The sequence below is a fragment of the Notothenia coriiceps genome, unplaced genomic scaffold (genome assembly GCF_000735185.1).
Source record: "Notothenia coriiceps isolate Sejong01 unplaced genomic scaffold, NC01 NC01_scaffold00031461, whole genome shotgun sequence".
In the NCBI taxonomy this organism is placed as follows: domain Eukaryota; kingdom Metazoa; phylum Chordata; class Actinopteri; order Perciformes; family Nototheniidae; genus Notothenia; species Notothenia coriiceps.
Genome location: NW_011364162.1, coordinates 72,380 through 94,048, shown reverse-complemented (window position 1 = coordinate 94,048; position 21,669 = coordinate 72,380). Strand labels below are relative to the sequence as shown.

The 21,669-nt window shown below is 41.2% G+C and overlaps 1 protein-coding gene across 1 annotated transcript in view; it reads left to right on the top strand.

Moving 5' to 3' along the window:
- Positions 1-20,931, top strand: part of mapkapk2a (MAPK activated protein kinase 2a) — a 30,911-nt gene extending 9,980 nt beyond the window's left edge. Inside the window, exons 2-10 of the mRNA XM_010787878.1 lie at positions 8,533-8,672; positions 15,585-15,649; positions 15,881-15,960; positions 17,259-17,385; positions 17,511-17,586; positions 18,176-18,300; positions 19,212-19,297; positions 19,423-19,503; positions 19,831-20,931. Of these exons, the coding sequence (XP_010786180.1) occupies positions 8,533-8,672; positions 15,585-15,649; positions 15,881-15,960; positions 17,259-17,385; positions 17,511-17,586; positions 18,176-18,300; positions 19,212-19,297; positions 19,423-19,503; positions 19,831-19,980 (930 nt within the window). The 3' untranslated portion in view covers positions 19,981-20,931. The remainder of the gene's footprint in view (positions 1-8,532; positions 8,673-15,584; positions 15,650-15,880; positions 15,961-17,258; positions 17,386-17,510; positions 17,587-18,175; positions 18,301-19,211; positions 19,298-19,422; positions 19,504-19,830) is intronic.
- The last annotated feature ends 738 nt before the right edge of the window (positions 20,932-21,669 follow it).

Sequence of the window (21,669 nt, the reverse complement as noted above, 5' to 3'; positions counted from 1 at the left end):
CTTCTCCCGCCTTCTTCACCACAAAAACGTAGACGACGACCTGATCTGGCTCTCTAATGGACCCGTTTGCCGACGGGACACGCCCCTCCCTTTTTTTCTCCGGGTCTCGACGCGGGGTGGTCGCCTATTATGTTGTCGCTTCCCGTGGAGTACCGGCTTTGGGAGCGTCGGCCTTCCAAGAAGAAGCGCGAAAACACGTCCTTCACTGTCGCGCGTGAATTGGTCCGACCCACGTATACATGATGACGCAGAGGTCTCGCGATAGCTCGCCCCAAGAACACACCTTCCTGTGCAACAAGCACCACCGCGACAACCCTTGCCTTCTGAAAAACCTATTGCTAACGCCAGGCAAACGGCAATAAGCCAGGAGCACCGGGCGCTCTCCGGATTCCAGACAGATCGACATTTGTAGACTGACCGGTTTGTCCTATGTCCCCTGTTGCCTTAGCGAGACTTCTATTCCCTTTCATGGGTGTAAAGCGAGACTTGTGTGTGTGTGTGTTGTAGACGTGTCGTGTTTCACACCCAGAGATTACAACGGTACTGCCTCAGTCCTCACTTCGGACACATATATCCAACCGCAATACTGCCCTCAACATAGCAAAACTATAGCCTATCGGCTAACCCACTCACTTTACCCGGGAGCAGAACATGTCCCTGCCTGAAGTCTCGTTACTGTCTAAAAAACCAGAATCGGAAGTCTTGTCCATGTTTCTCTGGTTCAAGCGTCCCAACCGGCGGCCGCTTCACCCCGGTCAAACATTTTTTAGTTAAGCACTCATCACACGACTACAGTCTTTATTCTTGAAAATTAATTACCTTGTACAATAAGGTTTTCGATGGGTTCATAATAGCCTACACCAACCTAACACAACGGGAATTTGTATCGATGACAGTACATCGTAATCGTTAATCAATATTAACGCACGCTCGGTCATTTAGCACACTTCTCACACTTAAACGTTACCCTTTATGCTTCTACCTGGTCATTTTTAGTTCTTCAGTTTCGACACCTAAACAGTTGTTGTCTATTCGGCTTAAACTTTTATCTTAAATAAGGTAGCATATACGCCCTCCGCTCGGTCCACTCCTACAGTACCACATCATTCACCCCTTCGATCCTACACTTCTCATGCAGAATTATCGATAATAATAGTTATATACTAGATAAACGAAGAATCTCGGTGAGAAGATTACCTATGTCATAAATCTTTGATCTCCATTCGTGTTCATCTCTTGGGAAGGCAAGGAGGGAGGGAGAGACAAAGGAAGAAACAGAGAGTGTAGAGTACTCCTCTCGCTACCGTACCGAGAAGAAGAGAGCTCGCATTAAGGACGTTCGCGCTCGTGCCCCGCGGCTCTCGCGTCCTACGACCTGGTGAGTCTCCCCATCCATCCACCACCATGATCTCTTAGTAACACCTCCTGCTCGCGCTCACACTTTAGCTCTCTCAACAACGCCCAAAGTCATCTTTAGGTCTCCCTTGTCAAAGTCTTTAGTTTTGGGGTCATTTCTTTTCTCTTTTGCCGCACCGGTGCAAGTTTTGCCGCGTCACAACGGTCGAAGGGAGCAGAACGAATGAGTCTGGAGACCCGTTCCACACAACATAAAGCTGGTGCATCAAGGGGACCGTGCGGCAGAGTTTCAGTTAAGATTTTTTTCCGCTGGTCAACATGTCCATTAAAGTTGAAATCATCTGGACAAAATTTTGAAAAGTGCCGGTCAATGGTCTTCTTTGTTATTTATTGAGCTTTAAAACAAATGAATAATGACTCTATATAATCATATAAGAATAAAAAACGGAGCCTCTCTTTTCCTCCCCCTCTTCTGACAGCCCAGCAGCTGATCTCTGAGCAGGAGAGGTGGGGAGAGGCGGGGCTATTGCTTCAACGGTATCAGGAAATGATGTATAGGCGTAAACACGGAGCCGTTTGCCCCCCCAGAGCATTTTGTTTGCAGATCTACCCACCTTGGGCAGATCTACCCACCTTGGGACCCGTTATCGTTTTCGTTTTCTGAGTTTCCTTGTCGGCCTCGTGTGGCCGAACCGTCTATCATTCTGAACTGAAGCCGATACGACTGTTATCGTCCTCGTGTGGCCGGGGCTTTAGGGACTGTTAAGTGATCTAGTGATTGAAAAGACATTATGTTTTCTTTGTTCTATGCTTCTTCCATGCTTCTTCCATTGTCCAGACAAGTGCTTATGCATAAACAGGACGGGCTATACGTTTGTGATATTTGACATTGTTATTATGGCAAAACTGTGAATGGTGTATACTGCTGTACCATCTTATTTCTCCTATCAGATTATTGTAAAAATATTTGTTAGACATCGGTCAAAAACAAACAGATTATCTTAAGTTAAAGCTCCTTTGGTCAACATTCATCTTGGTTTTTGTAAGCTCTTTTCAACATAATATGATTAACTGCATTGCAATTTATATGGCCTGTGATTGTGTGCCGTATTTACCAACCCCCACACATTGAACTTCTCTGTTGGGGGAAGTGTATTTGGAAGGATGTGGTGTTGTAGTGATGGATGGACTCAGAAGGTAACCAACTGTATCTGATACAGAGTAATTTCCAAGCAGATTCAGCATCCTGTCGTACTGAAACAACAGTGTTTATGAATGGCTGTGGGTACTCTCAATTGATCCTTGAGATATCACTTGGTTTTTTATTACTTTATTGATGCCGGACTCACTCTCCACAAACTATTCTCAGTATTTTTTTTTTTCTTTCTGCTTTGGTCTTATGATTAGATTTCAAATAAGGAAGCAAAATGGTTGAGTTATGTGAATGGTTTTAACGTTTAGGGGAAGTGAATGTTTGTCGCACTTCCAGAATTCATTCATTTAACTTTTAACACTCTCTGTTGCACTTCTATAAACGTGGGCCGACACTGAAAACACTAATTTGTAGACAATCAGGTTTTGGTGCATAGAAAGTTGCTCAATCACATTAATTATCGGCGGTTTGCTATAACAGTGGTGTCTTCAGATTCTAGGGGGAAATACAATAGGTAAATATTTGTATGTTAAATTAGGGCTGCCTTTTAAAATAGCACTTTAAAAACGCTTCTCCTTGTAGCTGTTAAATACAGTCATAAAGCCATAAAATCATCTGCCTGCTACCTTTTTCAAATCCATTGATCAAGTGTTTGAAGGAAAAACGTTTTTTTAGCCGGCTCTGTCAGTGTCACTGCACCACGGGCAGTAACAAAATATGAATGGCAGCGTGAACCCCCTCCTATTTGAAATGAGCTGATTACACACCAGTCAGTTTGTATTCATTCAGCTGAAACACAAGTATCATCTGTTTCATCAGACACCGTGGGGGATTCACACCATGAATCATAAGGTGAACTTCTAAAATATACCAAATTCCTTTTTCCCTGTTTCACTTCTTTAGTTACAGTGAACTGTTCATTATTCCTATCTTTCTTTGTCTCTAGCAACCCTGCTGTTATTCTTTAAAGACTCTCCTCAATCTCCTTCTTGGTGCCCTGACGTCTGTATCAGGAAGTGAGGCAGCTGTTTCGGTCTGTCGTACCAATGTCGCACTCTCTCACTTCTTTTCCCCCGGTCAGCCACCCAATGTCTTAATGAATGCTTTGTGTACTAGGACACCTGCTGGCTAAAGGTACTAATCTACAAGCTAGCTATCTGTCTTGAGAGCTGGATGTTTCTATTTCTCGCACTACTGGTGTTTTTATTCTGACTGGTGAGATCTTCAAACATGGAGCAGTCCTTTTCTTTTTTAAAGGTGTGTCCATGCTGATTGTGAAATATATTTGTCAGTGGCATGATTGACAGCTGGAATGTTTTGAAGCTCTATGTACTTTTGTACTGAGATATTATCTATGGTTCACTAGGGTCGTGTGCACAAACTATGTGGAGTCTATGCTTTTTTAATACAGAGTCTGTGAGTAGTCAATACTTTTATACAGCAGGAGTTTTTCAGTAAAGTAGAAAAATGTAAAACTAGTTTGAATGCATTGGTGATGTTCACGCCTACTTTGTGCAGCCCTGTGCAAATGTAGGCTTTTTGTGTCCTCTTGTGTCTATAGATTGATTGCTGTTTTACAATTTTAAATTCCCTTCACCTACAGTTTTACACCTTTATTACTTGAACATGCTAACATGAATATTTCCCCTTTTTAGTCCAAAGAAAGAGTGCAGTTGTTTGTATGCATTTCACACACAGACACACCAAACAGATGATACCAGTGTGTGTATGCGCGCGCGTGCGCACACACACACACACACACACACACACACACACACACACACCACAAGCGTATATCAGATGGTTTTGTTAGGCCTAGCAGATGCCTTTAATCAGAGCATGTCACATTGACACAAACATGTTTGCTGCCTCACTAAGCGCACAATGAACAACACACACACACACACACACACACACACACACACACACACACATTCTGGTGTATTGTTTTTTCACCCTTTTTGTCAGGTTAAGAGGCTTTCCTATTGAGCCAAGCTTAGCCTGTCACCCCTCAATAATCTTTCCACATTTCACTGCCCCATCCACATGTCATGTATATTTTTCTCATAGCACCATATGATTCCTGAACTTCTCCTTGGCTTACGAGTAGACGGCAGGTGGAGGATGGGTGCTCACACCCATCCCGCCTCCCACTGTCCTGCCCTGGGCTGGGGAGCTTTTGTGTTGGCTGGAGGAAATGTATTGTGTGCCCATCTGCCCCCTCATCTCCCTCTTTCTCCACAAGCTTCAGTGTTTACCCTCAAAAAGCCAACAGCAGATGAGGGGCTTTGCTGTCACAGAGAGGTGACGGGGGTGTGATCTCGTATGCGTATAGATTGCGCATGTGGGACGGTGTGAAGTCTTTGTTTGTGAACGGAAGTCTGCTATATTTAGATGTGCTAATGTTAGTTTCAGCACATGGTTCTTGTTTCCAGAACATGCATATATGCATCTTTGAGTTCCTCATGACCGTTAGGACTCAGGCCAATAATAGTTGGACAGCGGGGTAACATTTTCTGAAGAGTCTCATAACGGGAGGAATTAAATATGAACATCAGCCATAAACGCATCGCAAAAAGACTGCCTCAAATGGAGTAAATACATTTATCTAAACAAATGGCAACGAGAGGAAACCATGTTATATTTATTATCAGGCTGCTTCCCACAGAAGTAGAGAAGTGAACCAGGTGAAGTGGAGACAGTCGTCATTGATGTGAGTCACTGCCTGCAGTGCTACCTGCAGGCAGTGACTCACATCAGGAGAGGGCAGGAGGGATGACTGACGCTGAATAACATCTGTGTTCTTTATTCTTTCCAACATCAATCAATATTTTGACGTCACGAATGTTATTGGTTTTATTGACATTTTAGATTCCGGTTTCTGGTGAGATAATCGGTTAATATTGGGGCTTTTCTGTTGCTAACATTAATGTTGCTTCTCTAGAATGTAACTTATTCCAAAAAAATACCCCTTCATCACAAAACAACCCACAGAAAAATCCATCCCCAATAGGCCAGACTCAAATGAATGTTTGGGGGATCTGGGAGGATATCCTGACCTTCACGCCCTTCCGGCTAAGCTCCTGGCTGGCAGTTGAAAAGAAGCTGCTGGCAACACACGTGTCTCCGATATCACATGTCCATCTGTCCCAATGTCAACAGTAGAGTTGACATGGATCTCTTTGGCCTACCTCCAAATTGGGTCAAAAATGAAACAATGGTCATGGACGTCTATTATGCCTTATGTTGGGTCATATGACTGAACCTTTCCTAATCAAACCATTTCATATATACATGTGCTTGAGTGTGGGTCAGTGTAATGGTTTAACAGCGATACTCCAGATTTAACAATATTTGGGAAAACTACTAAAACTGCTCGGTTTATAAAAAGAGTAGCTCATTTTCAACCTATTTGTCAGTTTTGGCAATCAATTATTAACGTCTGTGTGATTGAGGTTTCTTCGACCTTAACATGTAGCACTCTGATAATACCACAAGAGAAATCATTCAATGTCTTACATTACTTTATATTTTTGGTCATGTTCTTTTCGGGACGGGACTTAATCAAGCTATTTGTGCTGTAATATAACTTTTTGAAAACCTTTAACATATTATTATGCAGAAAGAGCTGTTGTTTAATAAAACAATATTATTTGCTTATAAATGGATTGTTATATTTACTAGGGCTGAACGATTAATCGATTTTAAATCGAAATCGCTATTTTAAATTATGCGATTATCAAATGATTTTTTAAACTTTTTTTATTTATTTTTTAAATAAAAAAATAAAAAAATCGCAATATTTGTCAGAAAAATTGCAATTAGATTTTTTTTCCCAAAATCGTGCAGCCCTAATATTTACCACATTATTTTTGTGGCTTGTCTTTTTTTTTTTTTAAAGTTATGGGTGAAAGGTGAAAGTATGCAGGAGCACAGTGCGTCTGTTCTGTCCTATGCCAAATGTTATCGTGTCCAAAAGGCCTTGTGTCGTATTGAGAGTTGTTTCACTCTGCTGTGACGCAGAAAGTCAGACCCACCTCTATTTGTTCAGTCCCAAAGGGTGGTTGAACTGCGCTCACTGTTGAGATAAAGCAGGGAGTAATACAACATTATGCTATACCAACTCTACCAGGTAACACAAATAATCATCTTTTATTGGTCAGTCACCCAACACTCAAGCGTACATGCTTGTTGTAAGATGCAAGTATATAAAACAAGCCTTATTGTGTTTGAAATATAAAATGACGTCAGTGGCAATACTCAGATAAGAGGTATAAAAACGGCATGTTATCTTTGATGACTTGTCTGTTAAACATTGTCTTGTCTTTCTTGGGGAGTTTCTTTTTTCTCCTAATTAGTATCTTAAAATCAAAAAGTGACATATTATATATATTATTTATTGCCTTCCCTTGCCAACATTATGTATAAAAGAAGACAGTCACATGCAGAGGCTGGACACGGTATCAGTTTCCCTTTTCAGCAAACAAAAAAATAGTTTTCAGACACTTGCATGGATGTTTTCAAACCAACCGCATGAACATGTTTATGGCTTTTTTGCTGCCTGTCAGAAGAACAGTCACTTCAGCAGAGCCAGACATTCACCTCCATCACGGTCACCTGGCTCCTTTCATGTGCATGTGCTCATACTGGCAGTACTTTTTGCAGACGCTTCACTCTGCTGTCCCTGCAGTCGCTGCCCTCTGGACCGCGGCCCGCTGCCGTGTTGTGACCGTGGGCAGCGCTGGAATGTGAGACAGCAGAAACACATCATTGTCAAAGCTGCAAGGCTGGGTTTGTCCAATGACTGGCAATGATATTTTAGGCTTTTACTTGTGGTATTTTATTGTTCATTATTCATCTATAAACAATCACTTGCACTTGACATTCCTACATCACTTATTCATAACTTATATCCAAAGTATTTGTACTAGTAGAACGTGGGAAAATACTACTATGACTCTGTTTCTTTAAACCTGAATTATTTATTTGAGAAGTGTGACCTGCTTTCCATCTAACACCACATCTTTGATTTTGCATTCAACATATGTATGCATTTCTACGTTAAAGTTAACATTACACTCTGTTTAGCTGTGTAGTCAATATGGTCTTCTTTTTTATTTACTCATAAACTTTAAATGATCTTATATTTACTCTTTGCGCTTGGCTGCATCTCATAGGTCAGAAGTTCAGGCCTATATTCGACCCAGCATCTCTTTACTACTCTAAAGGGAAAGGCTAGTTTCCTGTGACATCTCTGCAGCATTTTACATGCATTTACATTTTACGTGATTCACAACTGGCAAGGTCATAACACATGATCCTATGTCCGATCCTTTTTTTAATAAAAATGTTATACTGGGTAACTTTGTTTTGCCGCAGTGTTGTTTGATGCATTGCAATACTGAATGCAACCTGGCAATAAGGCTCGAATCATGGTAGGAATCATAAGGCCAGGGTTCCTGAGTGTCCTTGCTGAATATCAGAGTGTTTCAGACATACTTCTCTGCAACTGAAGCTCATGTTTGACTTCCTGGTATCGGGTGTCTAGTAGAGTAAAATGACACTTTAAGGCAGTATTAATGTAGCATTAACAAATGGATACATATCTGTGTAATGATACAACTGTTTAAAGTGGTGCAATGACCTAGTGACACACAAAGAGGGTGCTACATTCACACGAGACAAAGTTTGAAAAACTCGACACCTTCTTTAAAACATTTTTGCCAGATGATGGCAGCACTGGACCTGGTATTTAATGTTCTTTAATGTTTCCTACTGATGGGAAGCAGTAATGGCAACCTGTTTGTCCGCAATAGGTTTCATGTCACTTAGTAGAATACATAATTTACACCTCACACCCAAACAATGAGACCTGGTGTCCAGTTCTGTCACATTGACCAGTGCATATATGTAAAGGAAATAGGCAATTAAACAGTACTTTGTACTTCTAAAATGTGTTTTATAATTGAAGTGTTTTGTTTATATTTGAAGTTAACCATCCTCCTTTCATGTCCCCTGTCCAGATGCTGCAGGATTGTGCCAAGGCCCGCAGAGAAGTGGAGCTCCACTGGAGGGCGTCACCTTGTGCCAATATCGTGCGCATCATTGATGTCTACGAGAACCTCTATCAGGCCAGGAAGTGCCTGCTTATTGTCATGGAGTGGTGAGTGCACAGTCTCAGTGACACAAACAATACAATACCAGCAGATATATTTGGGCAGCGATGACCCTCCTGACAGATATATATACCCCATGTGAATGTGGAAGTAACATATGAGACTTCAGCCATCACACATGTCTGTAGTGGTGCATTCCTGATAAGACAACATGTAAATGGGAGGATTTGATGGAGAATTGTAAAGTTATGTTGGAGCATCTCTTCAGTGGCTTTAGTGGTTTGCATGGGAAGATGACCTTCTATTCAAAGTGGACAATTGATGTTTAATGATACTTTCATTGTCACTAGCCTACGACTTAGATATGATCAAGGCTCCTTCGGATGTTCTGGACTTATTGCTTCTTTGGCAGTAAGAACTTTTCAAAACAATTATGAATTCAAATACAGACCCCACTGTTTGTCTGATTGTATTAAAAGTAGGGGTGCTCAATTATGGCAAAAATCATAATCGCGATTATTTGGGTCAATAATTGATATCAAAACATCCATTTATTGAAAAAAAAATGGAACATTATGTTTTTAACAGTTGATTACCCTGAACCTTACGTATAATTCAACTGAAAAACCAATACAAAATAAATAATCGTTTTATTTAGATTGTGTTGATTTCATAATCGTTGCAAGACAAAATTGTAATTGCGATTAAAATACGATTAATTCAGCAGCACTAATTAAAAGTAACATTTTTAGATTGTATACATCCATCTGATGACTTCTATACATCCGAGAAGTACAACTATGTCCAGACTTGGGAGTCATGAGCAAGAAAGCCTAAAGGTGAAGCAATACCCATCTTAGTTGTTATCAGCAGTCACATACATTATTGTCAATCTGTAGCGTATGACCTTGAGAAGAAAATGAACCATTTCTTCTAAATGAGATGGGTGTCTTTTCTTCGCCTTTAGATGTTCTATATTTAGCACTTTAAACCACTAAACCCCCATCCACTTGTGACACGTGCAATTAGGGCTGTGGTTACTACAGTGCGGAGGGAGTGGACTTGTCCACCTACACATTCAAGCAAAATGCGGCAAATGATGACTAGTTTCCTTAAGAAGATGTATAGCATGAAATGTCAACAATGAAAAGTAATTCTGATGAAACCAAAACATTTCCTTGAATATCACAGAGACGTAACATTTAAAGACTGAGGTATTCAGTGTGATTGTCTCCTGACACTGCACACATTGAGTCGTTCTGGTCAGGGCCGGCTCTAGGCAATTTGCAGCCCTAGGCGAGATTTGAGTTGGCGCCCCAGCCAGAGAATTGTACAATAGAAAAGATAAAGATCAATAGAGTATCCAAGGAATACACAATAGAATGGGGGGTGGACGTCACATCCTCTATGGGGGTCCGGAGGTATGCCCCCCCGGGAAGATTTTTTTAACATTTTAAAGGTCACATGTCAATATCAAGCCACACTTATTGTTTTTATTTCGGCTGTGACTTTGTGTGTGTTCAGGTTGAGTTTGGCTGTGTTTGGCTGTGTATCGCTAAACAAGGAAATCACGGAGGGGCGGGGGGAGGGGGAGCTGCAGTGAGCCGTTTAGTGAGCCGTTTAGTGGAGAAAGTGAATACTGCTGAATACACATACTTTACAGAGATGCTGTATGCGAAACCAATGTGAGTTTGGAAAATTGCACAGTATTTTTCTATTTTAGTATACCTCAACAATGGAATTATGATCAGTGGAAATGGCCACGCTTATGATCCGTCCGTTCAACACATGGTAATTATCGCATCAGTGGAAATGCGCCACGACATGTGGACTTTAAAGTAACACATGCTTCAACGTCTGGTGCAGTTTAAGCCAGAATTACTACTAGATCTAGGGGGTAAGCAAACTCCTAACACCCATCATGAAAAAGACTTGGTTTACATTTTATGTCAATCAAATACAGTCACTGTGAAACATAACCACCACCTACACCTAGCAGTACCGCACATAAACTAAATGTAACCTTATTTTATCTTTTGTTGTTCATTCCATAGCGGGGTGTGGATTTGCAGCCTATTAACATTTATTTATTCGTGCGCTTTTTTTTTAATCTCGCTCCAGTTAAAACCAATACTTTTTGGTTCTACTGTCCTACCTAGTATACATTGAAACTGACTTTCTTCAAACCTGTTTTATCCCCAATAATTATAAAGGAGCTGCATTCTGGAAATATTTGTTTACCATAAATTGTCGACCAAACCCCGTTTGAGACCCCACTGAGATAATTAAGACTAAAGTCGGAACTATCTAAACCCAGGGGATCCGGTCAACACCTGGCACCGCGTGGCCAGCATCTGGGCATGTGGCACCCGTACGACCAGTGGCACACTAGGAATAACGCTGTCGATCGCGTTTCACCACGGAGGAATGCACTTCACTAAATCTGCAGTACCCATAAGGGAGTCTGTACAAATGCCCGCAGTTTTTGCGGTGCTGTGTATTTAAGTTGAAAGCCCAGTGGCGATCTGCTCCGCCCCGGGGCGCGCCGCGGGCGCGCGCGCGCGCGCGCGCGCCGGAGAGATCGAAATATATGCTACAAAGGGGCGGAACCTGCCATCGCTGTGTGTTGAACTTTCCTGTCGGCTCACCAGACCGGTAGTCGAGGAGGGCAAGAAGCAACAAGGCTTCAGGTCTTCAATAACCCAGCTTTAGCTCTAAATGACTGGAGACGGAGGGTGAAGCACTCTTTGGGAGGCCGTTGCATTTAATTTAGCTGTTCCTTACCTGTTTCAACAAAATACATCACAGACCTACTGGTTTTTCTGCTTCTCGTTTCACCATTCCAGAACACATCACACACGTTCCTCTCACCAACTTATTTAAATGTGCTTTCTGTTAATTGGTGGCATCATGTAAGTTCGCGCTGACAGGTCCCACACACTCGCTTCCCGAGCTCAACCCCACCCCCCCCGTTGATAATTCTCGATCGTTGGCACGCTGATAACAATTATTTTTTTAAATGGCACTTCATATCAAAAAGGTTGCCGACCCCTGATCTAAACACTCAGAGTCCTTTACATCACTGAGCTGTAGTTATCAGCCTCTCAGTCTGACTGAAGAGGACTCTCCCTCCACACTATTGTAGAAACATCTTCTTCTTATATCCGTTAGAGCAGGCAGCACCAGATTCTAATAACAACAGCGCCGGTACCGGTGCACCCTCCCTCTCTCCCTCATTCGCTCCCAAGCTCACTCGCACTTTGGCTGTGAGCTGCGGGCGCCAGATAAGCCAACATCCCCCATTTTCATCACTTAGTGCGCCCATCGTACAGGGCAAATGAAAAGTGTAACCGGGGTCAAAAAAGGGTGTTACATTTACTTAATTATGAATGTTGTTACATCAAGGCTGAAAATTAGGATGAGCACCAACGGTCAAAAATGTTTTTCTACCAGCGCAGCGCCTCCCCAGATCTGGCGCCCTAGAACATCTATAACGCCAGTGCTACGGGCCGGCCCTGGTTCTGGTCACCTATATTCTGATATCTAAGTATTCTTCCATGTTGTGAAACGGGTCCCAATGACACTATGTTGAGTTTGATATTAGTTTGATATTTCAGGGATGGTCCTTCGTTACTATAACTATGTGCAGTGCTCAAGAGCACACTCAAGTACCACATTTGGATTGGGGCTGAGAGCCACAGACAGGCATTGGAAGTCAAAGTATTGATATGGGATGTTGCATGTAGTTGTTTTTTGTCTTTTAACTATAATGGTTCTCTTCAGCCTTTAATGATAGTTTGCATAACCCAATCGTGCAGTGCTGCAATTAATGACATGTATCATATTCAGATTTAGTTGAGACCACCACAGGTTAGATGTGTTAAAGGTAGGCTAGGTCAATCAATCAATAAATGTTTATTTATATAGGGTAGGTAATTCACTTCAGAAACACTTTTTGTTATATTCCATGGAGTGCTCTAATCATCCCGATAGCAATGAATACGTTAAATACTTTGACAATAAATACATAAAAAAACGTTATCTGTGGAAGCCGTGGCGCTGTAAAAAGCACGACCAATCATCTGAGCCGTCCTGGCTCAAATAACTGGATGGCCTACCTGCCTGTCAGCCGTCCATCTGTGCACAAACTTATCTCGTGCCCCCATTGGTCATGTGCACGTTCGCGTGTGTTGAAGGAGGGGCTCTGTAAGGAAGTCTGAAAGAAGGGGCGGGCTTTTTTCCTCTGCGTACTTTCAAATTCTAGCGCACTCGAGTTGGTTTCTCCATTCTTACCTACCCTACCTTTAACTTAACATTACAACACACTTAACTCTGTGGTTGCTGGAATTCCTCATTTTGAGCCTCTAATTTCTTTTCACTCTAGTCCATGTCATTGAAAACTCTTCTCTTTGTGGAGGACTGCAGAAAGCCATGTGCAACTTCTGTGACATTGCCATTTTCTTTCACGGGTCCAAAATGTCCCCAGGAGGGACTTTTGTCAGGGCTCTGCTACAATAGTGAAAAAACAAATAAGTCTCATGTCTTTTCCTGTACCTGGAAAATGTCTCAAGGGAAGAAGATGCAATACTTTATGAATCCCTCAAAGGGACATTTCTTTCTTGACTCTGTTGTGTTTACAAACATTACACACACAGGGAGGATATACATGCACCAATGCAACCACATGCCGATAAGAGAGGTGGCAGAGCAGAGAGGCTGCCAGTTATCCGGCGCCAGGGAGCAGTTTCCAGGTTAGGTGCCTTGCTCAAGCGCACCTCGGAGAGAAGTGATAAGGACATATGAAAAGACTAAGAGAATTGTCTATTGCACCTAAGAAGGATGTTTTGAATGTATCCATACTGTACAATTAAACCGTGGCTGAAGATGTTATTGGTTGCCTGATGGTACACAACTCTTTTTAGGCAATTGGTGGAAGGTATTATCTCCTTTTACTGTGGTAATAGATAGACCAGTGCTTTAGCAGATTGGAAAAGAAACCTTGAAACACATTTTCTTCAGCACTCAGATCTTTTCGAATGAGGCTAACCACGTAATACTTTCAGGTCATTTTACTAGTTTCCCTAGGTAGATAATGTCATCTTTAGCAAATAAGACTTATCCATTGGTGTCCAGATCTCTTCAGTGATGGCTTCATCCCAGTACTACCAGATGCTTCTGTTGTCCACCAGCAGACTAAATAGCTAACACACGACCTTACTAGATCAGAATATGGGGGAGGGGAGAACCTACGAAATGCAAAGTACGTATGTAATATGATATCGATCTCAAAAATAGCTGAGTATTGGGGCTTTTTCTAAACCGTTAGGATATCTTATTAGCAAATTTCATCAGTCTTACTGAAGCAGTGTCCTCACACGGCACACGACACTCGACATTATGTAGACTGAAACTTTAGGGTGTTACTGGTTTCTGCTGTGATGGTGTCAAGATGTGCGCTCTTAAGAACGCATTGATATAAGTATCTATTCTGCTGAGAATTCACACTTCACCACCAGACATGTTCAGAAACACAGGGTGTAGTCAGGAGACTCGAAGTTTCTCTGCCTTTGACCACATGACTAATGTCAAACCACTGCGCCAGTTCTCACATTGCAACCTGACATACTATTAGTATGGCAAATGTGATTGATTTTGGGAAGTTAAAAGCGTGTTGTGGTTTTGCAGGGCTGTCCCACAGCGCTTTAGTCTTTGGATGCCGTTCTCTCCTTTAACACAAGTATACCTTGAGAATCCGTTTATGTGGTTCCGCACATGTAGAGACACACACACACACACACACACACACACACACACACACACACACACACACGCGACTGTGCAACCTGAAACTCGCACAGTCAAACTGAGCAAAAAGATTAAATGAAACTTATCATTGAATGCTTTGAGTTGGATTCTCTCACACTCGGTCTCTTGCCTATTGAATTCAGGGTTAACAACCATTAGTCTGGTATTTGACAACGCCAGTAACGTTTTCTTTCATTCTTAGTCTTGTACGTTTCTCCTAAACACCTCTATTGTATTCAATTGTGCGTGATCTTCAAGTGGATCAGGGAATAGCAATTATCCTGGTATTACATAAGGGAGCCATACTGTTGTCTGTAGTATTCTATACAAATATGGCTTTATTAATTAAACAACATTATAACTTCATTATAACGGTTTTGTGGAATTAAAAAAAAGTAACTACCTTGAAATCTGCTTAATCAAGACACACAGCACATGTCATGCAAGTTTAGAAACCATAACTCTCTGTTCAGCACTTGGTATCATTGCTGAACAGATTCAGAATGCAGTGGTCAAAGTCACGGTCACTTTGAACTCACAAAACCTGCCTTAACTCAAGACTTCATATACAGTCATTTTGACGATTTAAATAGGTGTCTTCTTGATTCTAATGATGCTGTGCAGAGTTTTGAATAGTGTGCAGAATGCTGAGCTGGTCTGGTGTGAGCAGTCATTCAGTTGGTTTAAGATCTCTTGCGTTGGTCAACCACAGACCACCTCTACCTGCAAACCAGTCGGAGGGTGAATGACAATAACTGCACCGCTGGCAGAGTGGGCTACGTTTCATTCAGCCAGTGCTCTATGAGAAGAAAGCATTCATCATGACGTGCTATTATTTCTCCTACATTTTTTTTATTGTGCAATGGTTTCGGTTTGCACATGTTGCAATATGCTCTTAACCCTAGAGCCTTTTTCTGCCCTGTTTTTACTTCACTACTCTATAATGCTGCTCCACCAACATATGATGACCTCCCATGTAGTCCAGGCACGATTCAGTGCAAATGCGTGCATGTTGATCAATAACATTTCAGCCCTAAAATGACCATTTGTATATTTAAATAAGAAAATGAAATAAAACCGAGGTTGAAGCTGGTAATGAGTACATAGGAAGTGAATGAACTTATTTAGAAAGACCCTGATTTTGTTTTTTGCAGCATGGATGGTGGTGAGCTTTTCAGTCGAATCCAGGACAGAGGAGACCAGGCCTTCACAGAGAGAGGTAAGAAGTCAGCATATGTGGACTTAAAACGATCAAACGTTTATTAATATTCTGCTGTGTCTTATGACATGACTACATAACACCCAGAGGCATAAAAGAGACCCCTTCGGACACCTGCTAAATATAAAGTAGTTTTTTTTCAACCCAGACATAACGCAACCCCTTTGTATTCCATCACTCGAGTCACTTGTTATCTCTGTGTTAAAATGGCTGTTTATCTCTTCATTTTAGAGGCTTCTGACATCATGAAGAGCATAGGAGAGGCCATCCAATTCCTGCATGCAATCAACATTGCCCACAGAGATGTCAAGGTTTGTTATAACTTTGTAATATCATGTTGCTTAATAAAGAATATCCATGCTTTTTTATGACCAATTCCAGCAACCACAGAGTTAAGTGTGTTGTTGTAATGTTAAGTTAAAGGTAGGGTAGGTAAGAATGGAAAAACCAGCTCGAGTGCGCTAGAATTTGAAAGTACGCAGAGGAAAAAAACCTGCCCCTTCCTTCAGACTTCCTTACACAACATCTTGCAAGAAACAGCGTCTGAGGGCTTCTTAACATTTAATAAACTATGAATGTGTCATATCCACTTAACGGGAAGAAACTCAGCTATCAGACAATATTAACATAAGGGTCATAACAAAGGCTCTGAATTAGCCCTGAGCGAAAAAATGCTAACACACTTAGCACAGAACTCACGTTAAAATACCCTTATTACTTATCGTATCTGCACAAACAAGATATTGATTAGCAAGCTGAGATTCCACAGGTTGCAGAAATATAAGTATCATCACTGAGCGATCAGAACTCGCTGCGAAACGACACAAACAACAAAATTAGCTTTACGGAGCCAAAACGTCTAAAAACGTCTTAAATTTGTGGTTTTCTGATCAAAGTTGTGTTCAATGGCATTAAAACGATCAAAAATGCTGCTGAAGGTTAATCCAATGGGTCTGTGTCACTTTGAAATGATTACTGATAATGCATCATTCCATTTTTATGTCAATAAGGGAGATTTCATATTAGCTGCTACGATAGCTACTAGAGTGTATGACAGCTTCCGGTTCCAGGGCATTCTGGCTGTGCATCACTCATTCACCAATGGGTAATGTTCAGATGGATTTTAGGAACTTCCCCTCGATTCTATTGGCTCTAACGGTTAAAAAGAGGTGTCAGAGATATGGAAAATGCACCCAAATGATCCCAGAAGTGTTTTTTACAGGGTATGTTATAGTTTGGATTCCTAAAGCTTTTAGTCTATCCCATCATTCAACGCTGGTTTTCACTATAAGTAATTTTTTCTTTTTGGACGGACACTATAATTTACGTTTTTTTTTACTATGTTCAATCTGAATTTCCTTTTAAAATAAAAAAAACGAGATATTGATTAGGACTTTTCTACATCCAACTCACAGGTTTATCATTGCTTTGAAAACAAGATTATTAATTTACCCCTTTTTAAAAGTGAAGATATAGTCATTTGTTCTGGGAATGTCATTTTCGAGTCTGAGGCCTGAAAAACCGGCTCGGGGCGTAGACTGATTTCCAAAGCTATAGCTACTAAATAACTTGTTTTTCTTCTGGCCTGCTTCCTGTTTCCTCCCTGCAGCCAGAGAATCTGCTGTATTCTACCAAGAGGCCCAATGCCCTGCTCAAACTCACAGATTTTGGCTTTGCCAAGGAAACCACTTCACACAACTCTTTAGCTACTCCCTGCTACACACCCTACTATGTTGGTAAGCATCTGCTTCTGTGTGAACTCTCATTCTTGCTCCACTTGTTGCTTATTAACAAAGAGTTCCAATGATCCGGGAAACATTTACACTTGCTTTACCCTTTATTCATGTCTTCCTTTCTGCAGCTCCAGAAGTTCTGGGCCCAGAGAAATATGACAAGTCCTGTGACATGTGGTCGTTGGGTGTGATTATGTATATCCTGTAAGTCTGAACCCTTTCATGACATAAGACTATCATTTACTTGTTGCTTTAAAGGTCACCTATTATGCAAAATCCACTTTTTCACGTCTTTTATACATAAACATGTGTCCCCTCTGTCTAAAGAGATTCTGAGCGTTTCAGGAAAAAAGATCCGCTCACTTTTTGTCCTGATCCATTTATATAAAAACCTGTCTGAAAATGAGCTGATCAGATTTTGGCGACTTTATGATGTCATAACGATTGTTTGGCTTGGTAACCATTAGCCAATCACCAACCAAGGTAACACCCTCCCCCCCCCATCCTTATCACCTGAATCTCCTCCTAGAGCACCATTGTGTTCTTTTTAACCAAATATCTCTCAGAGGGGCGTGGGGAGGGGATCCTTATTTTCATCTAAAGTAACAGACAGAGAATCAGCACTTTTGAAACAGGGCTGAAACAGAGGGGATTATGGGATGCTGCAATGATCTGTTTGGTATTTTGAGCCAAACACTTCGGAGACATGTTTTGCATATATCTGAGACCTTTAATATATTGATGAAAAACATTATAATAGGGAACCTTTAACTAATATTTGCATTATCAACAGCTTGTGTGGATACCCTCCTTTTTATTCTAACCATGGTCTAGCCATCTCCCCTGGGATGAAGAAGAGGATCAGGATGGGCCAGTATGAGTTTCCCAACCCTGAATGGTCTGATGTGTCAGAGGAAGGTCAGTCCACATGCATACGTACACTAAATGTGATAAACTGTTGACTTGGCCTTTTTCATAAAACTGGAAATAACAACAAAGAACATTTTATTTTGATTATTAACAGAGGAGCTCCTGCTGTATACATTGAAACACTGTCATATATAGTATAGAAGTCTGATATAACATCCAATTCATTTTACAATTGTATTATTTCATAAGCTCCTGAAGGAAGTCTTTATTTAAGCCTTCACCTAAATGTGCCAAAGCAGCTGGCTTTTGAAGTCAACTTTCTGATCAAGAAATGGAAACTGACGCAGATGTTTCACACGCACCTATGAACAACCACCGGTCACATTCACTGCAATTGAAAGTGAAGTCTTATTTTCTGACTAATGGAAAGCTTTTATGAAGAAAAGAGAAGCTAACGTGATGATTTGGCATAATACTGACCCTAAATCTCCCTCCAACAGAGGGGTGTATGGGTATACTTGCGGATACTTGCCGTGTTGCACTGTAGTACTTTTCTCAAGCACAGTCATCATCATTACTCTCCGTGTGTGCTTTTGCCTTCTTCACTGTAGGATTTCTCAGTACTGTTCAAGATTACACCATTTTTAGCAGAAAAAAGCATGGGGTTATCATGAAAGAATGATGACACACCCTCAATCAGAACATAATGTGCTGCAGCCTTGCCTCTAGAATCTCCCACACTTTCAAACATCCTACATAAGGGTCATAGATACTATGACCCCAACCTGAAGACTGTATCATGTTTATTTGTCATGTATAGAGATATTATGTCTCTCTACCTGTTTGTTGATCCGTCACCTTGTATGCACTGTGTTACTGAAGTTCACTAAAACAGTTACTTAATCCTTGGATATGAATTTTCTTTTTTGAATGATGTCAAACAATGATTGTGTTTGCAGCTAAACAGCTGATTAGGACCCTCCTCAAGACTGAGCCAACGCAAAGGATGACCATCACAGAGTTCATGAATCACCCGTGGATCAATGTAAGCAAATACTTGTGTTGTGCATTTTCCAGCTCACATTCCTGCCATTATTGAACTCGAACGCTCCGGCAGACATCCATCCAGTGAAGTAAAATGGTGGTGTGTTTCTGTGTGTCTTCCTAAAGCAGTCGATGGAAGTTCCCCAAACCCCACTTCACACCAGCCGGGTCCTAAAGGAAGAGAAGGACGCTTGGGAGGATGTCAAGGTAAGATGTTTGTCATTGAATCAACATTGCTTCTTGTATTGTAGCTATATATCAGAAAATACCTTTAATAAACATTTCAAATATCAATGTATTACTAATGTATGTTCTGTTTGTTAGTGTTAGTCTTGACAGGATGCAGCTGGTTGTGGTTTATCCTTTGTCCTTAGCATTTCCCCTTTTTCCTAATTGAAATGTGTATCATCATTCATGTAGTGATTCTGCAGCTAGCTGAAAAAAAGTGAAGTGTTATGATGTCTATACAAAAACCACAGTCTCTAGTTGTCCAAAGGAAGAGGTCTGATGCGCTTCTTTCCATCCATTTTTTAGGAGGAAATGACCAGTGCCTTGGCAACAATGAGGGTGGACTACGAGCAAATCAAGATCAAGACCATTGAGGACTCGAAAAACCCACTGCTAACGAAACGGAGAAATAAAGCCAGTAACCCCATGCAGGACCCCCAGTCTGCTGCCCACTGAAAGATGCACGCATGCATGCACATACAGACACAGGTTGTAAAAAGGAAGCAATAATTTGTCGACATGTGAGTGCATGGATTATCTCAGTGTTTTATTTTTTCATGGCAAATTCTAATGTTTTGTAGGAGTGTTTGTTTTTATTACTCTACCATTTTAACAAAACCCACCACTCTGCTCTGGCAGAGAGGATGTTTATCTGTATTTTGACACCAGTAAAGAGATTATGAAATATAGAAAAGGAGAGGAGAGGGAATCGGTGAGTTCTCTCGCCTCTCCTTTCCCAAATATCAGGTTGTGTACTCGGAGGGGCTTGAATGTTGGGATATGACATGAAGCCTTAGCATTAGCAGTAGTTCTCTTTTACCCAGCAGCCCTCGTTCAGCTCTTGCCCCAAACCTGTGAATGTTAAATCCAATGGCTAAATCCCAAAAAGAAAAGCAAGGGAAGGTTTCTTTTACATCGTAAATGCAACGTTAGCAGATGTATTTTGAACTGACAAGTGGAATGTAAGGACTCTGTCCCTGACAGTTCAGATTAGCTTGAAATAGTCACTTATTTCTGGGACTTGAAGTGGGAGTGTCCGTCAGGTTCAGTTTGTCTTTGTGAATGTCATGAGGCCTATGCACTCACAACGGTCGTGTGCCATTCTGACAGAGCACCTCACTCGTGGCCCCGCTCTCCTACCTTAATCTACGCTTGTTTTTCAGGTACATAGTTTATAAGGCAGAGAAGGATGCAACGTTTAGGACAGAAACCGGCCCGACTTTTCTGCCACATGTAGCTCATAGGAGAGAAGGAGCAAACCAATACTGTATTTTTTCATGGATTTTATGGACATATTAGCATAGGCCTTACTATCTAAAGCAGCAAATTACTTTTAACCCCTACCTACCATTTGGTTCAGGCTTTTACCAATGTTATGCTTCCCAATTTATAACATTGCAGATGATATATCAGGTTAATATTATGCAGATATGTCGGTCAGCTTGAAGTACTGCTTGGACCTTTTCCTTAGTGTGGATTTCTGTTAGCAGAAGTGTTGGAGAGAGAAACAATAAGGAGCGTTTGTGTGTGTTTATGTAAGTAGTAGCGATTCTTCTAGGGAATAATACATGGTTCAGACAGACTGGGAAAGGTCTTTAAGAAATCACTTTTTACTTTTGCCAGCTTAACTTTCAGGAGGCTCAATGACGAAGTCTGGTCAAACCTTCCTGGGAGATTGAAAGGAAGTAGAACGTACTTAGGAGCTGCTTCTCGTCCCAGGGCAGAATCTCTAACAATACCACCAGCAAGCTGTCGTCACACTCGAGTGTGATGGTTGGTTTCTCTTCAATGTTCTTGTTAACGCAACAGGAAGCTTCCAGCTCACTTTGGGATCATGGGAAATGATTGTGTTAATGTTGTCAGTTTAGTCCACTTCACTTAGTTAAATCACATCCACATTACCTGTCACATCGCACATACAAATCTCTCACTGTAAAAATGTTCATTGAATGTTTGTGACAATGTTTTGTTTTTCTTTTCATCCCAAACACCTGTTTTGTAGTGGAAGCACAGAAATGTTTGTCGTTTTTTTTCTTTTCTTGTCATCAAGTCTGTCCGGCTCCACCTGCTATACTTTTGTCTGCTTCAGCTTTGGATTAAAAAAACACATAAAACACAAAACTGCAGCGTCATCTCATTTTATTG